The sequence below is a fragment of the Branchiostoma lanceolatum genome, chromosome 2 (genome assembly GCF_035083965.1).
Source record: "Branchiostoma lanceolatum isolate klBraLanc5 chromosome 2, klBraLanc5.hap2, whole genome shotgun sequence".
Classification (NCBI taxonomy): domain Eukaryota; kingdom Metazoa; phylum Chordata; class Leptocardii; order Amphioxiformes; family Branchiostomatidae; genus Branchiostoma; species Branchiostoma lanceolatum.
Window position 1 is genome coordinate 26884285 of NC_089723.1, and position 20968 is coordinate 26905252.

The 20968-nt window shown below is 42.9% G+C and overlaps 1 protein-coding gene across 5 annotated transcripts in view; it reads right to left on the reverse strand.

The window, feature by feature from the left end:
* LOC136428279 (pleckstrin homology domain-containing family O member 1-like) overlaps positions 1 to 18333 on the reverse strand; it is a 29676-nt gene extending 11343 nt beyond the window's left edge. For 2 of the 5 annotated variants that reach the window (XM_066417670.1, XM_066417673.1), the window contains exons 1-3: positions 18175 to 18333; positions 7386 to 7582; positions 419 to 559 (exon numbers count right to left, since the gene is read on the reverse strand). In XM_066417670.1, coding sequence (XP_066273767.1) covers positions 419 to 559; positions 7386 to 7523 — 279 coding nt within the window. In that variant the 5' untranslated portion in view covers positions 7524 to 7582; positions 18175 to 18333. Of the gene's footprint in view, positions 1 to 418; positions 560 to 5617; positions 5813 to 7385; positions 7583 to 8608; positions 8722 to 15709; positions 15852 to 18174 lie in introns of those variants that run through there. The other 3 variants (XM_066417672.1, XM_066417671.1, XM_066417674.1) reach the window with 3 other exon arrangements.
* Between the last annotated feature and the right edge of the window lie 2635 nt (positions 18334 to 20968).

The following is a 20968-nucleotide window of genomic DNA, read 5'->3' on the forward strand; positions in this document are numbered from 1 at the left end:
GGATGCGAATAGTTGTTACCTACATGTATGGTGAAAAGTATTCCTCTATCGTCCACTATCACACTCCTTTTGATATGGAATCCTTGACCTGTGCCCGTTCAGAAAATGCAGATCATCTGACAGGCATTTCTTATCAGGCTGTAGTTAGGGTTTATTGGTCAAACGTGACATTACTATCGGATATCTGTGATGCTTAGCGCTGGTGTCTTTTGGGACGATACTACCGCAAAGTTTCAGTCAAACTCAAATATCGGTCTCTCCTTGCGCAAGTGTCCAGTAGTTTCCAAAAGTTTCAATTGAAGATATTTTTCGACAGGTTTTAATAAAACATTTGCAGTGTAAAACGGCGTCGTAGAATGCAACTAACATACAAATATCAAAAGCAAACTGACATGTCGGGTAACAAACCCTTCCTCACCTCTTTTTCGTAGTAAAAGAAGAAGGGCCTCTTGAGAACGCAGTAGCGCCGTTTCCACGACGCCAGCAGGCCCTTCCCGCACTGCTTGGTGAGCGGGCCGCACTTCTCCGGGCCCTCGTGCGCCTTGGCACCGGGGATCGCCTGTGTGACACAGGAAACCGTCATCATTAGTCTGTGAGAATGTGAAGTGTTACTTTTGCTCTTGGTGAGAAATCTTGAACTTTATGCAACCCTGTCCACAGGGTGCTATTTGCGCTCTACTAAAGTGCTCTGGCGTCAAAACGAACCAAGGAGGGTCACAAAAAGGCGAAGCTGCTGATGGATTAATTTCTTCGTCCCTTTTTTGTTGGTCTAGCTTTCTGCATTTTTTGTTAACTTTCCTTATCCACCTGGTACATTATTTTGCAATTTTCACCTCTCACAATTTTCCCTGTACATCAGTATTTAGAACACATCTCTGAGTTAAAGTCACTGTGTGGATGTACGTTTTTGGACTATATTTTCTAAGCACGCCGCTTTGACGTTTAACACGCTAAATAAACCTAAAAAGGATTCGATCACATGTAACATCGAATCGTTATCAAATTTTGTTCTTGACATTTACACAAGGGTACCAACTGTTATGTCTCAGGAACGAGGCCATGACCCACTTTCCTTACACAGCAAATACTCACGGCTCGTTGAGCGGGGACATTCTCTGCATACGAAATGCCCCCATTATGTGATATTCAAACATAACGTTACATTGTCATGTAATCAATGATTTGAAAGCTGAAAGCAAAATATTCATGAAAAAATTAGATCATCAATGGTCACATTTCTATAAGTTTACAAAGACAGGTACAATACTAATCATTTCTCTGTTGGCGTTCCGCATGTCATAGGCCATTGAGCTATGTTTGAACTTTCAACCTTTAGATGCCACAATTATCCATCTATGTTGTTTGTTGGAATGAGGTTGCCAAATTGCAATGACCTTGTATACTGCAAGAAGACTATACGACGCGCGCCATCATTACCCACCTGTTTTTCTGCCTGCTTGTTTGTTTGTTTGTTTGTGTGTTTGTTTGTTTGTTTGTTTGTTCGTTTGTTTGTCCGGGAATGAAGCCCTTTTCGTACGGGCGGCTCACACAGAAATGGCTCAAACCCAAACCAGGTCATGTTAAATTTAAAGTTACCGGGCGTTTAGCTAAAGGCTTATAAATTATACATGGTTAACACACATACGGCTCTGCTGACTAAGTGTTTTATCTTGCCCCCCACAAACGTCCATCTCGGTTATGTCCCATCTGTTGTTTTTATACTTATAGTTCCTTCAGTCGTCCCACACGGAACCAAATGTTCCGTAAGGTAAAATTGAATGATCAAATCTGTCCGTGCCGTTATGAGTTAATTGACAGGCCAATTTCTCTCCATTAGAAGCCAGCCCGACTAGAGTGATGAAATATGAATAATTGATAACCAAACAGCCCGTCTGGTCTTCCATCTTCCACAGCACCGCACCTCCCCAGAGATGGGGAATTCCCGAGTGACATTACGGTAAACAAGATAATAATCTCCACAGATTTTATAGAAATATTCCATTTTCCAAGCGACAGATTGCTGTTGTCCACACATTCCAATGTTGCATCAAATTTAGCATTTAGCATCTATTGCATAAAAGACCAAATATCCATGCTTGTTTCAAAGTTATGTTCTGTAACACCGATGACACCCGTCGTAGCAAAAGGGGATATTGCTCGATGACCTTTAGACTGTTACTGCTTTCATCTCAGTTTTCTGCTGTGAGACATATGACTTGCTAATGTGCTAGGTATAATGCTATTATACCTAGATTTGTTATGACATGTATCTATGTTTCATACTTTTAACCTACGTGTCAGCTACAGCATAATCATAGACTTTGAATTATTGTGCAGGGAGCGAGCATGGCAAATATTACCATTCCCTTGATATTAGCTCTGCTACGAGTGGCTGCCGCCGTGGAGGGACTATGCCGTGTATTGGAAGTTGATGATGCTACTAATTGTCTCATTTCTGACGTGCTTCTTGCCCACGTACATTCCACTCGATAAATATGACTTAATTGAGCAGCTTGAGAATGAAGCCGTGGTTAGAATGTGCGCGATGTTTTCGCCATATGCTGAGGAGCAATAGTTCCTTAGTTTACCAGCTGTAGAGCCTAACCGGATTCTTAGATGGCTCTGGTCACGACGTGTAAGTCGTTGCCATGCCAACTGGGCAGTCACGACCGGAGAGGTCGAAACGAGGACAGCTTTAAATGGTGTTGAACACTGTGGACGTGACCATATGTCGTCTGCATGTCAAGAGCCTGTTTTCCCGCCCACACCCAATACGATGTACGTCACCGGAATACCGACCATACTTGAATGTACACAACAGACGTCAAGAGGAGGCCAGGGAGCCTTTGACGGGAGATTACCAAGCCCTCTGCGCAGGGCATTGCCTGGCAAATCTCGTGATGCAGATGTTGGGGTATATAAAAGATTGTAACGTTGTCTTGATACTGCCGGGTTTCTCTCACAGCCATTTACCCCAGATAAGCCCGGCAGCAAGAAAACATTACGATCTTCCAACCCCAATACCTGCTTGGAGACTAGGCATTGGTTGGCCCATTCAATGAGGTTATCAAATCTCGCTCACTTATATTCTCACTCTATCAATCACCAAAATGAAAAATGTCGTTTTACATTCAAGATTCGTGTTTCTCTAATAAATAATAGATTAATAATCAATGTACATTCTTGGAAAACCAGGATCACTCTCTGAATATGAACAGAACCTCCTTGGTTAAACGAAGCAACCTGTGGTGTATAAAGAGGTGACAGAATGAATGACTTCAAGTATCATCCTAGTCTTGTGTGAAGTATGACATGCGCATGTTATGTTACGGCGAGGTCATATTCAATATTTGTCGTAGGCCGTCGTACGATGTCGTGGAATTCCCTGTGACATTCAACCGCCGACATGGATCGAAGACATTCTTTTCCGTAACAAGACAGCTGAATGTTGTACGACATACATGACATAAGCACAACTGTCCCAAGAATACCCTTAGTTTGTGTTCGTACGACGATCCTACGACGAACGTACGACGAACATGACCGGGCCGATAGTTATGCACCGCTTTATCCCGGGGAATTTGGGACTGGCAAACGGACGGAAACAAACACAGGGGATTCAAGAACGTCGCCACTCTTTCTTTGCGATGACTTTTGATTCATCTAAAAACAGCATGACGTTCCAGTCAGTTGATCTCAGTTCTATGGTGACTCTGTCCGTACAATACAGGGCGATTGGCCTGCGGTGGGCATGAATGGAACAAAAACCTGCTCGATTCAATACAAGACTATTGAAATGAAGACTAATCTTCCCCGGACTTCTATCAGAAGGATTTCGGGTTGTTCCCTGCAGCTCACCGACAGACTATTGGCGACTGATGTGTGTAAAAACAATTTATGGCAAAGAACCAAGTCAATGGATTGGTAAATCCAACAGATGATTTAGAACCGGCATTCAGACTACAGTAGTCACATGTTATATTGTTCTTCATTGTTTGTTGTTACCTACAGTTTACCTTCGGGTATTCTGAGAATTTGCAATAAATCATTCATACACCGTGCAAATTGTCACTCGAGAAAATAGAAACAAGAAAATTCAACACAGTAGTTCGGTAGAGTATTCCTTGTCATTGGAAAGTGCTGCATCCTGGCTATATGGTTTTGCTGAAAATGTTCGTTTTCTGCGTCCTATTATAATAAAATACACCCCTAAAACGTATGTAGACCATCCCGAATCCATCATCACGTCCGTCTGGTACGAGACGTAACGTGAGACGGGACAGGGGCACCGCCGCGCAATTACTTATCCGCGAGGGGTGGAATAAAATATTCTCATGTTTCAGCAGTGAAGGACAGTGAATAAGCACCTCTGGCAGGGGAAGGGCAACGCAAAGGACGTATGGAAATCAATCGGGGTCTCGTTCCAATCTGTAGGTTTATAAATACACGTGACGTACAGTTGTGTTCGAAAATCTAGGAGTTCACCAGTCACTCCATGATCCAGTGCTGCAGAATGTGGGTTAAAATCATAAGATTACATACACTGTCACCGGTTGCAGTATTGAAATAAAGGCGTGACTGAATTACAGCTTTGCTACATGCATAAATGCGGAAAGAGTAATCGTAACAAGTCCATCAACCCTCGATTAGACAATAATGGAATCTGTTATTATTATATGTACGACTGGCTATAGTCTCAAACTCCAGACATTGGGGACGGATGGGATGTAAAGGTAAATAAATAAAATCTAGTGTAAATAAACACTGTCTCATGTGGCTGGGAATCATCTTATACCGTATTATTCATGAAAATATTTTCTCACCGACCGAGCTATTTATAGCTCATGAATTAATAGATGACAGAATTTTCAGATTTTGTCGCAACCTTGGAATACGAGATTTATGTTGTTTCTACGTTAATTGCTTTCCACGTATCCTTTGCTGTCATCTGATTTACATAGGGTGAACATGAAGACATGCAATCTATGCCCAGGGTCCATATTCAGATCTAGAGTCATGGGAAATTTCGTTTTGAAAGCAGTCACAGAACGTGACCTTGAATAAACCAACGTTTAAAGAAATGCATCGCTTCCGGGAACGTGTGCATTCCAGGAAGGGTCCGGGGGCAGGGGTTGATTCTAATGGTGCCGTGCGCAGATGTAGATATTTACACTGACATAAAGCATGTAATCCACACGACCTTTTTCCCAGCGGAGCGGAGCAAATACTGCTCCCATGGGAACGTAATTGTCCGTGGATTTTCTGTCGTGGCCATGCTGACATAATGGCTGAAAAACAGCTGCCAGCCGGGTGGTGTATTCCCCATCGTACGGTACGGTACCGACGGCTGAATCGGATCAGGCACCAGCGGGCTCCGTTGCCCTGCCCACCGCGGTCGCCTCATGTTCGACACGCTCCGTCATGGCTACTGGAATGTCGGCTCCAATCGACTTCTTGTCCGTCAGATTCAACAGCCGACATTTGCTCTTTGCCCAGCAGCCGTAAGTGTATACACAGAATCTCAATTACCCGGCACGGGTTAAAATGCTGCATGAATGTGAATGGTGAATTATACACACAGCGCTAGCGCCGCTTCTGTGGCACAAACCTCACTTACCGGGCTAGACATCCTCGGCCGCCGAAGTCCCCCTCGAAGAAAACCCTCTCCTCAAATGCATGGATTCCAGGCCTGCACTCCTCCCGTTTGGATCTTCATCATTATTTGCATCGAGGGAAAAACGAAGGACGCGCATGAACGAACCGTCTTCTCTCTCACGATCTCTCCTCCGTACAGCCGATGGAATCTGCGCGCAGGCGCAATGTGGTGACACTGCTGCTTTGGGCGATGGGAGTCCGTCCTGAGCGGCGGGAATATTGAATGAGTCACAACCGCTGGTTTCCTTCTCTCATTCAGCCCGACATGAGTGGCATTTTGGTCTTTCCTACCAGTCTGGCCAACAGTCGTTCTCACATGTCTGAACAGTACACAAGTCACAATACATCAACATCCCCAGTCAGATATATGCTGTAAATGTTGAAATGTTCGCGGTATTCTTTTGGCGGTTTTCGCGGCTACCTCCCCGACGCGATTTCATGACATAGCGAATGTACAAGTTATCACTACTGTACTACAGAATTGTATAAACCGAGAACATAAAAAGACGTACTGCGAAAACCTCTTTTCACATCAGTCTACCGCGTAATTAAGTCCCAGCGAAAATAAGTACGTTTACAGTATTGTATAGTGACAGGAAGAACTTAAAGAAGGCATCTAGGCTTAACAATCACAACGGTAACAAACTTGATAAGTATCGAGATCCATGAATGATATGGATGCTGCATATACTCGCTATTTCCAAATAAATGTAATTAATGTGCACATTGGATGTGATTTCTATTATCCAGGGACGGTCTATTGGGCATGGGGTATTCAAACCACAAGTCTGTTTGGTGACCGTTAATGTAGTTATGGTACCGGTCTATGTTTCTATTTGTACACCTTCGCACACGGATCAACTTTGATTCACGATTTACAAAGACCGTGGGTAGGTATGCTAGATTTTGCCTCCGTTCCGGCCTTGAGGTCGAAGTGAGTAAGGTAACGTAGCCATTGAGGTAAAGCATGATGTAGCAGCTAGTAGCGCAATGCGACTTAGCTACAACTTTCGTTTATCAGACAAACACACAGGGTCATCCCAACTCTCCTTGACTTTTTGTACTTGTGTAGAAATATAGATTTTTATATCCAGCATGATAACCTATGCAACAAAGTTGCGGGAGGATCTAAGGTCTAAGGTAAGGTAATGATAACTGAAATGTAAGACCCGTAGATCAGTCACTATACAGCCAATGTTGTACCTGACACCAAGCAGATGGAACACGAACTGCAGGATAGGCAAACAACAGACGTATCCGGGTTATCGGAGTCTTGGCACCTCTTGTCAGAAGAAATTTTGAAGCAATGATAAGAGCCTGTCAAGCCTTGCAATACGGTACCAGAGTAAACCGGTAGGTGACGCTGTAGAGCCCATGGTATGGGCCATTGGTAATGTCGTGATCTGCAGCTGGTACTGGTCATGACAACGCGGTTTGGCTTCAGCCTCTGATTCTGTATACCTAAGTGCCTAGGTCCTTATCCCAACATATGATTTATCAGACATTTTCAGCTTAAACGTTCAGGCGTTATGTACTGCAGTATTTTGTATTTACTGACACTTGGGTATAGTCTTTTAATCTTAATTTTTAACGACAGAGTAGATGAATTGATATTACAGATTGGAACATGAAATGCAAGCCAGTACATAAAGCTTATATTGGAGTGTTATAACCTGTCCTGTATATTCAAGAGATGAGCAGAAGTTGCATACAAGAAAATGTGCCCTCACCTCCCGTTTCCACGTGAATCTCCGTTTGGACCTGCGCAGACTGAGAGTTCGCCGGAGATGGTCGTCCCTGGTCAGAGGGCCCGTCGACGGCTTGTTGTTCTTCCCGCCGTTCGCGTCCATCTTTCCGTTCTCACGCATTATTCAACCAGTCTGTAGGTCCAAATGTCGCCTGGAAAGATCTGCGGCGCCGACCGGTCCTATAGTGGAAAGAGCAAGGTACGGTCAAACAAAGGATTCTGACATTTTGAGATGCTTTAAATTTAGACCGTGGAATGCATTCATCACCTTTAATTCCACGGCTATGGAGGGACTTGCACTAACCCTTCCCTTAGACTTAATCCTAACCCTACCCCAAACACATATCCTGGTACAATGTACTTTCCCTATTTTTGAGATAAACGAAATGTTCCGAAAAGTGTTTGACATGGAGCACCAAGCTCACTGAAGTTCCAGGCATTCCCTTAAACTTGAACAGATCGGTACTTCAAACTGTAAGCCTTGTGGTATCAGTTAAAAGAAATGACGTCAATATGAGCGAGTTATGATGGTAGTGGCTTCCGTGACAAGGCGCCGCCAAAATCTAATAAACCAATGGCATTTGGTCTCCAGCCAGGGGCTGTGACTCTCACATACAGACCAGGGGAAACCATGGGTCAATTTTAGATTGTACTTTCTTCCATTTCCAATCTACACACCATGTTTAGAACAGAAAAGTGGCACTAAACTACGCTATCGGTTTGAAAGGTAATATGCAAAGTAGATAAAGTATGTGCAAGGAAGGGGGGAAAATCACAAATTGTCAAAATCCACATAAAAAATTAATGCTCTTGCTTAAGTCTTAGAATGCACTGCAGCAGCAGTAAATTGTAACGTTAAATACTATATATTTACGTTTGAAATACAGTATGATTGCGCGCACGCGCGTGCGTGTGTGTGTAGTAAGAGATGACTACATAGATCAACAGAAATGTACACCTGTAAGCCTTACATTCACACATACACTCCTCTATAGCAACGATAGCCTTCACTGAAGGTCCGTACGCGCTGTAGCCTTCAAATCCCAACCGTTGAACCATAAACAGAAGTAACCCCTCCCCCATGCATTGCATGACTTGTCACGATTGCTAAGATACTAGGCTTATACATTTCTGTATGAACATATTTTTCCCCATCTTAAGTCATATTGCACAAGGACGCTTCTGACCATAATGATACTAACATACCTCCCGACACACAACGAAGAACACTCCTACATCCATGAGACTTGGGTGAAGAAAACCCGGCTTTCTTGTATTGAAACATACACCTCTGTGCTTGCCAGCCCTATCACTGAAAATATTTCCTTGTTGACGTCTGCAGAAGAATGTTTCTGGTTTCCTTGCCGGGGGCATGAGAACAGCCGGATGTGGTGAAATACCGTAAATGACCTTATATAGATGTCACAAGTCACATTCCTGGTCAAACTGTTTTGTAAGAGACCGTGCCACTGTTTGTTATGATGAGATTAAGTTTTAACCCGGGTCACGGACAATGTAACCTGCTAGTGAGTATAATACATTTAGTTTCATAGTGCTTAGAATTAGAATTTGGAGTAAAACATTCATTGTTTTGTTCCCCGCTTTATTGTTTTTCCTTGTTGTCTACGCTGAGATTTTGCTGGGTTCGGTAATACTTCGGTTAAGTCTTTGTTCGAACAAAATTGTTTCAACGAATAAGAAGATGCGTCCTTGATTCAACCCTGTTCTAGCCTCTGTTCTGGCAACCTTGACAGTAACGCGTGCCGGAGGACGTGATGCAATCGTAGCAGCTGTTTTGTGATCGACTGATTCGAATGTCACGTCTGGAGGAAGCGGAATTTGCTGATACAGAAAACACATGTCTCATTTGAGGCATTTACAAAGCGATTTACAAATGCCAACAAGTTGATTCCAATTTTCATGAACTAATGTCAGGGTCCTCACCCGATAAGGAGATCCGAAGGTGTAAAGCCTGCACATCCACTGACAACCGCATCGCGGTGTAAGGAAACCATATAGTAAAACCGGTCAATCGTGAAGGCATTCGTGAGAAATTGTGTCGTGACTCGTTTGCCTAAAAGTGGAAACTTTGACAATCCTACAGCACCTAAAACAGCTCAAATGGGATAAAGTTCAGAACGATAATCCTCAAGAAGGAAGGCCACAAGCATGTTACCCTATGTAATAGTCCATGGGGACAAAATGCCAGTTATGAGAAATTGAGGGATTATCATCATTTTGGCTACAATGGCGGCAATGGTGGCACATACCATCTGTTCGAAAGTATTCAAAACGCGGAGGAAACTCAGCAGATGGTGAAATCCATCAGGTCAGTGGAGTTTGAGACAACAGGATTAAGACTTTGGCTATTTCTTCCGTTTTGGGATAAAAGGCAATACAAAATGTAGCCCCATTTGAAAACGAATAACGACGACCATCTGTTCCATCGTTTCCATAAAGTAACGGAAGAAGAAAACGTTTAGGAGAAGTAAAGCGGACTCATATAGTTAAAATCATAACCGCATTACTAGTGCCCTCCTTCGGGCATATCAACCCAAACCGCGGTTCGAATAGATCACATAGCATAGTAACAGCCGTTTCCTTCCCGAAGCAAGAACTTTGAGTCGCAGACTGAACTGTCGGGTCAACGATATCAAAGAAGGAAAAAATCTTGGATACATTTTGCATCATTTTCCCATTTCAGGGTTACGGTCTGATTTCTTATAGAAACTACCTGGGAGCTTTTTTAAATAACAAATAGAGTATGAGAGCAGAGCAATGATGGAGCAAAAGTTAACCCCCATCCCCTTTCCTTGGTGCTGAAATGGTCAATCATGTAAAATGGGGCATTCTAACGCTTCCTGATGGTGAAATTAAAGTCAGTTACAGCTGAAGACTGCGGCCACCTGCAGACTGAAATGGTCATCAGTAGCGGTCGATCTGAAATTTCGACTTTTGACAGAACATGCTCCCCGTTTTCCCGTTGCCCGGAATTCCTATCCAGACCTTACCTTGCTCAGGTCACGGACGTGTTGACCGGAATGTTCTAATTACCGCCCCTGAGCAGCAATGCCGTGCCCGGCATGCTGGGGAGATGCAATTAGAACAGGCGGGGATAGAGATTCGTATGACAGGAATGGAACAGCATGCAATGCTTACTAATCACACAGGTTGTTGGAACAAATAAAAAGATCACTTACTGACTACTGATCTTTTCTGCATCAACCCAAATGTGGCACTAGCACACAGAGCACAGTCTGGGTCTAAGAAATACATACATGGAAATGCAGGGCTAAAATACGCGCCTGCAGCCTACAATTCGCATAAAAAAAGTTTATGCATTGTAGGTAGAAATAAATACAACTCGCACGTTTGTAGGGTAAAAAAGGCAGACGTGGTATAACAATAAAGCTAATGAACAACGTACTAAAACGTGTGTCCTCGTAGAGCTGGAGCAATTGCTTGGGAAACTTTGATGAAATTGCAAGGGACATTTCTAACAACTCGTAAAATTGCCGGTAACAGAACAGAAGTGTATCGTGCCCTGAATTGTAAATGACAAAGTGACAACATTTGACGGCCCAAAAGAATACACATCATCAAGATTGTGATAAAAACTACACCCGCCTTTTAGAATCTTAGCGGCTCTGTTTCTAAGAATGTAGTATATAGATAGATAGAGTTGGCTAGAGAAAACAACAGCATGGCGATAACTGAACCAAAACAGAAGCTACCCTCACCTACCTTTCTCCTCGTACCTCAACAATGAGCGGCACAGTAGCTGTGTGATTTACTGAGAGATTCTTCAATCGATAAGCACACAGAAGCGAGGACAACGCGATATGATCACTCCCAGCCTACCGGCCAACCCGGTACGTCAGACGCGTACGTGATGACAACAAATTGACCCAATTCCGAGTTGGACGTGGTCCGGTGCCAAACACGGCCTAAGTACTCACATGGGGCTGTAACGTGTAATAAAGTTGGTAATAAAGTTGTCATATCATCGATCCGGATCTTTGAGCACGGCAAATGACTCAGAAGTGTGATGAAGTTAATTTTCTCCCTCAACAAATTAGGCCGCCAGGGGTTAGATGCGGACGTAATTTTGAATTTTCTAATTTTTTTAAATTGAACTTTCCAGCTTTATGAAGCAAGAGTCCCATGTGCGCACAGGTGCATTGTCTCTGTCAGCGTTCTGTTTAGAACGGACCACTACGACTACGTACGGTTAATATAACAAGTAGACATTTTCTTGATGATATTCAACGCCATCGCATGTTCTTAAGTATCCTCTGCGATGGCTGTTTGATTCGTCGCTCATGACTAATTTACGACAGCGTTACCATGTTGCCATATCAAGATTCTGATCGATGAAAAGAAGACCAGCAAAACAGTTTCTACACGCCCAACCGTAAAAACTGGAGTGTCATATGCTTGTACTACTACTAAATATCACCTCGCAGAGGTGCACGTTTATCATAACTACCACTTTAATCTTAAACGATACATAGATCTGTACTTTTACTCAGAGATACAAAAGGCTAAACCTTCTCCAGAAACACCTCTTTCACGCCCCCTTCCCCAATCCAGAATTTTCTTTGCAACTGACAGAATTCCATTAGAACAGTCTCTACTTATCTCTCCATCACGCATACATCGTTTTAAGGATCATTTTTCTCCTTTCTCCATGCCATCCTCTGTAATGATCTTACCCTGATCCCCGTTATCTCCCTGAGATGGCGAGATCACGAGTCAGCTCGTTATAAGCGGCACCATCACACGGCCTAACTCGTCACAAAGTCCATGCAACATCAACCAAGAGCGTGAGTCATTCCTGGACAGCCGCCCGGCTTGATAAAGTAATTACTGTACTAATACTTCAATTTCTATGCACGGTTTTTCGCTGACATTTTGATGTCGTGCACTAAAACAATGGGATGCGTCATGATTCGTCATCCTCATCAGTGCAAGAAATATCGCGACCGAACAACACGGAGATAGTATGTATGAATCTTCAAATACAATGTCAGAAAGGAACGTCCAACGGTATGAAACACTGTTTTTTAAATACATTCGCAAGGGGGCGTTAAAAAAAGAGTCAGTACGAGTTAGATGAACACAGAAAAGTCAAATGTAGTTGTGTTCAGTCCTGAGAATATGATAAATCCACTGTTGACCTTTATCATTGTGCTACTCCGAGAAATATTGCGAAAATATGGATAAATGAGTCAATCTATAGAACCTTTGGCAAAACAACACCATAACATTGGGCTATAGTTATATACTCTCCAAGCAGAGCATGGGTTTCGGCTGGTTTTTGACGTGTTTTTAGGCATTTTTGTCGGGCTTTCTACTTTGTCATCTTTTTTTTGTCTCGCCAACCCAAGAGACAAAAAAAGATGACAAAGTAGAAAGCCCGACAAAAATGCCTAAAAACACGTCAAAAAACAGCCGAAACCCATGCTCTGCTTGGAGAGTATAGTTATATGGATCGATGGAATGCTTGTCCTTTTAACTGACATTGTCTTGATGCATCTGAAAAGTTTTGAACAAAAAAGTTTGATTATGTAGTTCAGGTTGAGTAGCTCTATTGATGAATCATCTACCAGACACATACAGAGGATTATGACATTAAAGATCTTGCACAAATTAGATTATCTCATCAAAAAGTCTTTAAACTTCAATATATATGCATGGTCTAACATATCAATACAAAACCATGAGTCATCGCCTGACTGTGTGAAACGGTTGATTTGCAAATTTGCAGTACCCGGTGGAAAGACAAATTTCAAATGTATAACTGTATATACTATATAGCTAGTGACTCTTGATAAAAAGTCTACAGCTAGGACAGTCGTTATTCTAAACGCTCTACCTTCATTGGGCAAAAGTATAAATGAAGTTATTGGCCTTTAAAGCTATTTGCATGGCCTTCAACTTACCGAGACCTACCATATGGTCCCCACTCTGTCGACATGGAGTAGAGGGCATTACAATACATGAAGTTCCGCGTCACTTCGGATTAACTTATCGCCTGCCTGTCTCGGCACTGGTTGTGTTCCATGCAACCCAAACACCAGATGAAAGGCATTCCCGGCCAACGCCACGATCGGAAGGTCTTGGATGGAAACATTTGTTGACATACACACATGCCATAGAGTACTTTCTGGCCACTAAGGTGTTTTTGAGCTCAATGGATCATTGTTTTAGGTTTGGTAACAGTTTGGAGTGCTGAAGCGAGTGAGATGTGTTACAGACGACTTCTGACGTCTGGTGTACACAAAGGATTTCACTTGTCCTTCCTAAGCTCCTGATTCAAACGCCTGTTAAAAACCCGTACCAGCAACTCAGACGTGCCTTCGACGAAGCTATTTGTTTGCTAGTCTACAGTCTAGCAATGATACGATACGCTTACATTGTTTGGGGGGGGGGCGCTTACCGGTAGCCTGGTTTCAACCAAGCCCCATGTCCGCTCGCCGCCTGTAACGGCTATCCACCTGCGCGGGGAGGGGAGAGAAACCCCCGGACAGCTGGAGTTTGCGTTCTACAGACTAGCTTACCGGTACCTTACCTTGAGTCTAGTGTTCGCCTGGCATTCAAAACGGAAGAATATGGCAGTTGAACACACACCACTACCAGTGGACTAGCCCCCTGCAGTAGTGATTGCACACAGCCGTGTGGCCCAAGGGCTTTTGAAATGAAGGTGGGCGCCATCCTATGTGCACCATCTGGTGCGGAAAAAAACTTAACTTGATGGTGTTGATTTAACAACATTGTTGATTGCGCTGGAACGATAGTACAACGATAATTTCTGATCACAGTACAAATTTATGCGACATAATTGCCCAATTACTTGGTAACTGAGGCGTCATTATTGCGTTTTTATTCCAAGAAAAATCAATAACAAGATAAACAGAGTATCTTTCCTCTTGATCTGATGAGATTGCTGCACGACATCACAACAGTAACTCCTAATCAGAGTTGCGCAGAAAGTACCCAATAGCTTCCTAATCCGGCCGTTACACTTTCAAACAAGTGATGAATTACCCGGCATGGGGGAGGATTTATCCGCCTCGTTCAATCACCAAACTCGACTTGTCTTGGTTCCAAAAAAGCTTTTAAGATAACCCACCCAGACAGAAGATAGAATTAAACTTATGAGTAGATTCTAGAAGCGGGTGAGGGCATAACTGGGCCAATAGAGCGCTCGACATGTGGGACAAAACGCGCCGTGTCAGCAGACTATATTCAATCATATATCTCCCTACATTACATAAACAGCTCAAATGGCAAAAGTCAAACGAGTTAAACTCCATTAGCGGTCGCTACTCTCTCTCGGGATCTAATTTTGACTCGGCCTAATTCGATCTCACTCTAATTATTTCTTACCTGATCTGTAGCATATTGCCTTTTCTCCCGGATGTGTTACAAGTTCTACTGAAAGAAAAACATGATAGACAAACCAGATTGCATCACGCCTACCTACGGAAATGTAATGCGTTCGGCAGTGCCCTGTTGACTAGCTTCCGGGATAGATAAAAGTCAAGAGGATGTGGGACAAGTCAGACTTCCCTGAACTACTGTAAACCAGCCAAGTTTTTCAGTCTCACGTTCCGACTCACACGACCTTCAGCAGTGGCTGTCGATCATGTTTACTTGCGCCCTTGGCCGATGTTTGGATAATTTGACCCCAATTACATGTAGTTCAAACACTTATAGACGTCTTGTACGCTCACCGTCAATTAAGGTTCAAGAGAATGGGAGAGAACAAAGATACAGCTTGCAGCTGACCTTGACTTCCACTTGACTTTGACCTTGCTGGGGCGGCGCGGAACGATAATTCAGAGTCAGCGGTGAATCCAGCCAATAGTAAACTAACAAAGCATGGAATACGTGATATCAAGTTATTATTACGGTCGCCTTGGCGCAGTTATCATAATACTTAACCTGCTTCGCAGACTTTCTAGGTGCGGCGGGCGTTTATTTTTGGGGCCAGTTATAGGCCAGGTTCTCTGATACGGAGAGATCGTTTCCGCTCGCCTAGAAGGGCGATACAAGCCAATGTGCAATAGAACTGTCTTATTTCTGCTAACGTTAGATAACATCATAATAGGACGTTCTGTTGGAGAGTGGCGTGCTATCAAACGTAACGCACAGGTCTATCACTCGTCACCAGGTTCAGCCACCAAAGAAGGAATCATAACACAAATCACGCAGCCTCTACTCTTGTTACAATCTTGAATAAATAACCATTATAATTACCGTACAGAAATATATATGACGATATAGGTGCTACCTACTCACCACAAACGACTGAATTCTCTCACAGAAACCACTGGATTCCCGCCAAGAGGCAAACACTCCTCAGTCCTCACTACCAGAAGCCAGGCAGAGCTTCAGTGATCGACCACTTGTGGTAACCGTTGCGTATATTACGTGTGTATGAGAATCCAGGTCGGGAACTCCCTCGTTCTTCGTCATATGATGGATGAAGGTAATGTTCCACACGACTGGGGCCAACTCACGGGAGTGATGAGGCTGAGAACTGCTGTCTGAGTCATCACAGCAAGGGTCGCACATCTCTGCGCTCACGGCTCACTGCCGTCATGTGACAGATCGCAACGAAACCGTTCCAGATTCACGACAAGTCCTAAACCCTAGCCTGGGTGCCAGACCGTTTCTAGCAGACTCTACACAGAACAGCTCCTCTGCTCCAGGGCCAACATACCGCCCAAGGAACGCTTTAATATCACACAATCAAGGGGGCCTGTGAGAATATTTCCGTGGCGAAATGGCTATAGAGCCCCTAGAGCCGAGAAACTCACCTGTGTTCGCCCTGGAAACAGTCTGGAATACAGGATACCTAAAGCCTAGAAGCTATCTACTCGCACGCAACATATGATTTCCTAGCAAGATTTCAAACAGTTACCAAGCCTTCGCACGCACCGATGATGTGAAGTGGAATCCCTACAACTGAGTACAAGCAAAACTGTATACTGTCACTAATTATAACCAAACATAAACGTTATCTATAGCTGTCTGTTTCTGCTTGTCGTTCTTGGCACTTGGCACTGTCAAACAGCGACCGTGTATTTCTGCTTCAGTGCGCACTATTTCCATCAGTGACTCACATGTCGGACACTCGCCAGAACACATAAATCTAAGAAGTGGATGTAACACATGTTCTAAGAAATCAGAAGTCGGTGAATCATTACAAATATTACCCAGGGCGCATGATATTGAATATTGGAAAAGTCCACATGATTTTCCAAATCATAGGGACAAGAGGCACTGTGTAAGTCGGTATCATTATTGTCGTGGGTGAATAAAGTAGGTTGAAACTTGAACACCTTTGTATCAAACCTCATTGGATGAACTGCTGAACGTCTTACGACGATTTTCGTGCTCTTCAATGTCATAGAATGTCATAGTAATTAAAACAACACTAACATTCAAATGTATGCAATATAGGTGCAATATCATTTTCATAATTCATAATCATTTATAATCCATTACTCTACTCTTTATCATCATAATGACCATATAATATATTCATATCTACCTTTTCTATTGAATCTTATTGAATAAGCTTTAAATCTCAATTTGGCATGATGCGGTCTCTTGTGTAACAACAAGCCTACTGGAGGATCTAGGATATCGATGTCACATTGTTACTGCAGGGCTCAAGGAATATAAAATTGCTGAATATCATGTTATCGTAGGGACTAACCAAGGGGGAGCTGGTTCTATACACAGGGAGGTTTGTCTGCAGGCCCGGGGTTCTCCATGTGTTCTGTGTTGATGGCATGGGGTCATCAGTTGGTCATCTCGACCCCTGCCTTTGATGTCTTATTTCTGAACCCTCTTGGGGAGTGACCCCAGCACTGGTCAGCGTTATCTCAGAATGCCAAATGTATATAATAAGAGACACCCAGAAGGTATGGTACCATGGAATGTCCGAACCGTAGAAACACCGTGCAGAATAGAACTGTTTTAAGTTCATGTTTGAAAAAATCATATATTTGTAACCATTTACCTTACACCTCACATGGGACACCGTTTGCTTTCATGCCTTTGTAAACGCTTCACGGTTCATACCAGTCACCCCAGGCGCTAGACTAGCCTTATCGTGAAACACACTAAACTTGTAAATCTATAGACGCCGCCATACGGTCATACCTATTCCTTTGAGAAGCGAAGTGATAAAGTATCAGTAATAAAAGTGAGTCGCGCGTACCTTTATTACCATTTACATTGGATAGTAGGATATCACCACCGCACGGGTCTACTGGAACGCGTGTAGCCTGTGGCCCGTTCCTATCAGTGTCATGGATCTTTGCATTACCTCCTGTTGGGCATACGGCTGACGGGTCTACCACATATACTGTATGTGTAGTCTTATAGAATTCTGTCAGACATGAACGGAAACCACACGTTCGGTAACTGTTACACAGATGATGGAGTTTATATACAACCTCCTTGCGCTGGCCAGAGATGGCGTCAATTTCCTATGCTTCTCGCTTTAGGCCAGTTACAGTACGATCCGCTATGTTTTACTCACTGTGAAATATTTTCACCTTACATGGTACTATAACATCAACCGCAGCACCGCCTACTAGCACGTCCTCTACGAATCCCTATCCGGAAAAATGTGAACTATACGCGCTGCACAGAAATCAGAAGCATCGCTAGCATTTGACGCGGTATCCCACCAAACAGACACGATCGGAAGAAGAAGTACAGCGTACTGAATAGGATAACTTACTAACCGTTCTATCGTCACGTACAGCCCCCAGTCGACAGCAAATATTCAAGACATTTCCGTGAAAGCTCCATCATAGACGCTGTGTATCACAGAACTGGAGATCTGAGTGGCTTAGTGCTGCTGCTGACCTTCTGAAACCCGGCTACATCTATCGTCTGCCACTGGATAAGGCGGTTCCAGGGAGCAACCAGAATTAGATGACTAGACGCAGCTGGATCAGACGACGCAACACCCCTTTTCTAGGGGAGATTCATTAGTGCTTGCAGTATGGTATGGTTTGAGACCGTCCTGTGGATTAAACCATTAGTTCTTGGACAGCTCTATGCCTTCACCCAACAGCATGTGAATTTTCCCTCGGTAACTTTTCAATTACGCTGAGGCGATAATTAAGGGTAATGAATCTACCTTAGGGCTACATCTCAGGTCAAATGTCTCCCTCAAGGAAATGCACGAGCATCCCGACCGTGTAATTGTGTTGTCAAAGTCAAATGCAAAGGAGGGTCAAAATGTATGAGTTTCTAGTGGGGTCAGATGGCAGAAAATCTTTCATATTGATGTCTATTTATCTCCCTGTAAGAACAATTCACGTTCTGTATTCGAAAAGATAAGGAACATATATACTATAAATGCAGACATATTCGCGGTGGTTTTATGTTCGCGGTTTTCGCGGCGACCGTTTTACCGCGAACTTAAAGCCACCGCAAACATCTTATCCAATACCGTAGCAACATGTGACTATAGCGCTGCCGCGAACTGAAAACCACCTCGAACACTCCATTTCCGCCTTACCGCGAAATAAAACCACGCGGACTTAAATGCAGTTACAGTATTCATCATATCACTGAGAACTATACGGGGACTGCTCTTTTTCTTCCTTTATGATGATATCGCACTCAGAGAAAGCTCATGATAAACAAATGCATCGTATGTGATCATTAAAGCTGCCTTAAAATAAATACTGCATGGGAAAATTGCTTATTTGCAGTATAGCAGTGTATCTATTAAAGAAGTCTCAAAGGTTGTACATAAAGATTGGTCTTTTACCCATTTGTTTTACTTAAGCATGATTTCGACTGATCAAATGTCAGATGTATATGCAGAGATTGAATACGATTGAATACAAAACGTTTATTCTCATATCCTTTATGAGTCAGTCTTTAGGCTTCTTCATGACCAAATGGGAAACGGAAAATAGCCTGTGTTTCGTACTTATTCATGATCATTCATAAACTGCAATACAGTACTACAAATGGCATCTTTGAATTCTGCAATTAATGTGGTAATTTTGGTGTACTAGTATGTTGATAATAGCGTGCAGCAAGTCAATGCAGAGACCTTATTCTAAGATGATTGTTCTTAGATAGTTCTCCTTCTTTATGCACCCTGGCGATCAAGCATTGTTATGACAAACTGTAGTGAATACGTCCCAACGATTTCGTCTATTGCTCTGATTCGTAATCAAATGCGCCAGTTTTGGGATGTCGGTAGTAAGTGTGAGAGTCGATTCAGGAAATGGTCTGGGACTGGTCAGGCATAGCCATACTGACGTAATGGGGACAGGCCGTTACTAATTGCAGTCTGTTCTAAAAATAATTGACACGAATCTTTAAATGTTGAAAAAAGGTCTAACTGGTCATGACATATTACTATTGTCGTATAGCTGAATTAACGAGGACCACCAAAATGTTAAAACGTAAAATATCCCGAAACTGCGCAAATAAGTTGGTAAAATGTTCTATAATTTACACTCGTGTGGTTGTATGATTTTCATGGCTCATTCAAATATCATCCAGAAATGATGTTAAAACATGTTCTCACGGTGTGTCAATTTCTAGGTTCATTGGCACCGTTTGAAATTTTAGTATCTATTTCACTTGCTTTATGCACCGACTATGTAACTGTTAATTAGAGGTGCCAATGTCCAATGTAAACAACGCGCGCCACCACCCAATCGGTACTATTCGTCCTTATGCGGGACCTTATTTCCGGAATATAAGCAGACGCTCCCAGAGAACATGCGGTATTGGATCAGGTGTTGTAATCTGGCGCATTTATTAAACTGTTGCACGTAAGTAAGGGTAATCCATCAACGGTTATAGCTGCCGTAAAAACACTAGATTAAGGGCGGGTTTAAATGAGGTGTTTTTCATCACCGTTAATGTATTTCCTGTATTCCGCAACGACACAGAATTATCATTAGAACTTAGATAAGATAGAGGATGAGCGTCGTTTTATCGTGGACTGTACTTCATACACAATGAGAGAGATATATTTGTATAAGTTCCCTAGTCTTTGATAGCACAGGCACAGGCAAATTCATATTCCTTTTGCAATTAGATTAAATGATAATCCCCATTTGTCCTTACATTTACAGCTGCCCTTAGAAGCGAGAAGTTGAACCTGTGCATACTAATGTTAGAAAACATTAGTCGTTGCAGATGTGGTAAGGTACAACATTCTTATATCACTGGAATTGTACTTCTGCTTTATCACCATGACCTGTATTTAGCTTGTAAGAGTGTAGACGTGCAATAAAGATCTTTCTTTCATTATTTCTATTCAGGAAACGTTTTGAGACCGTGGATATGTTGGATATTCTTTGGAATCCAGATTTCATCGCTGATTAGTGAATTCTAGTACTAGTATATGCCTGGCAGTCACAAATACATAATACAAACAATGCAAATTCTATATCGTCACCATGTTTTCTTTCTCCGAGATGTAACACATTATGTACAAAGGCTGGAACACAACATCACAGTGCACGTGTCTGGCGATCCTTGCCCCTTTTACTCTCA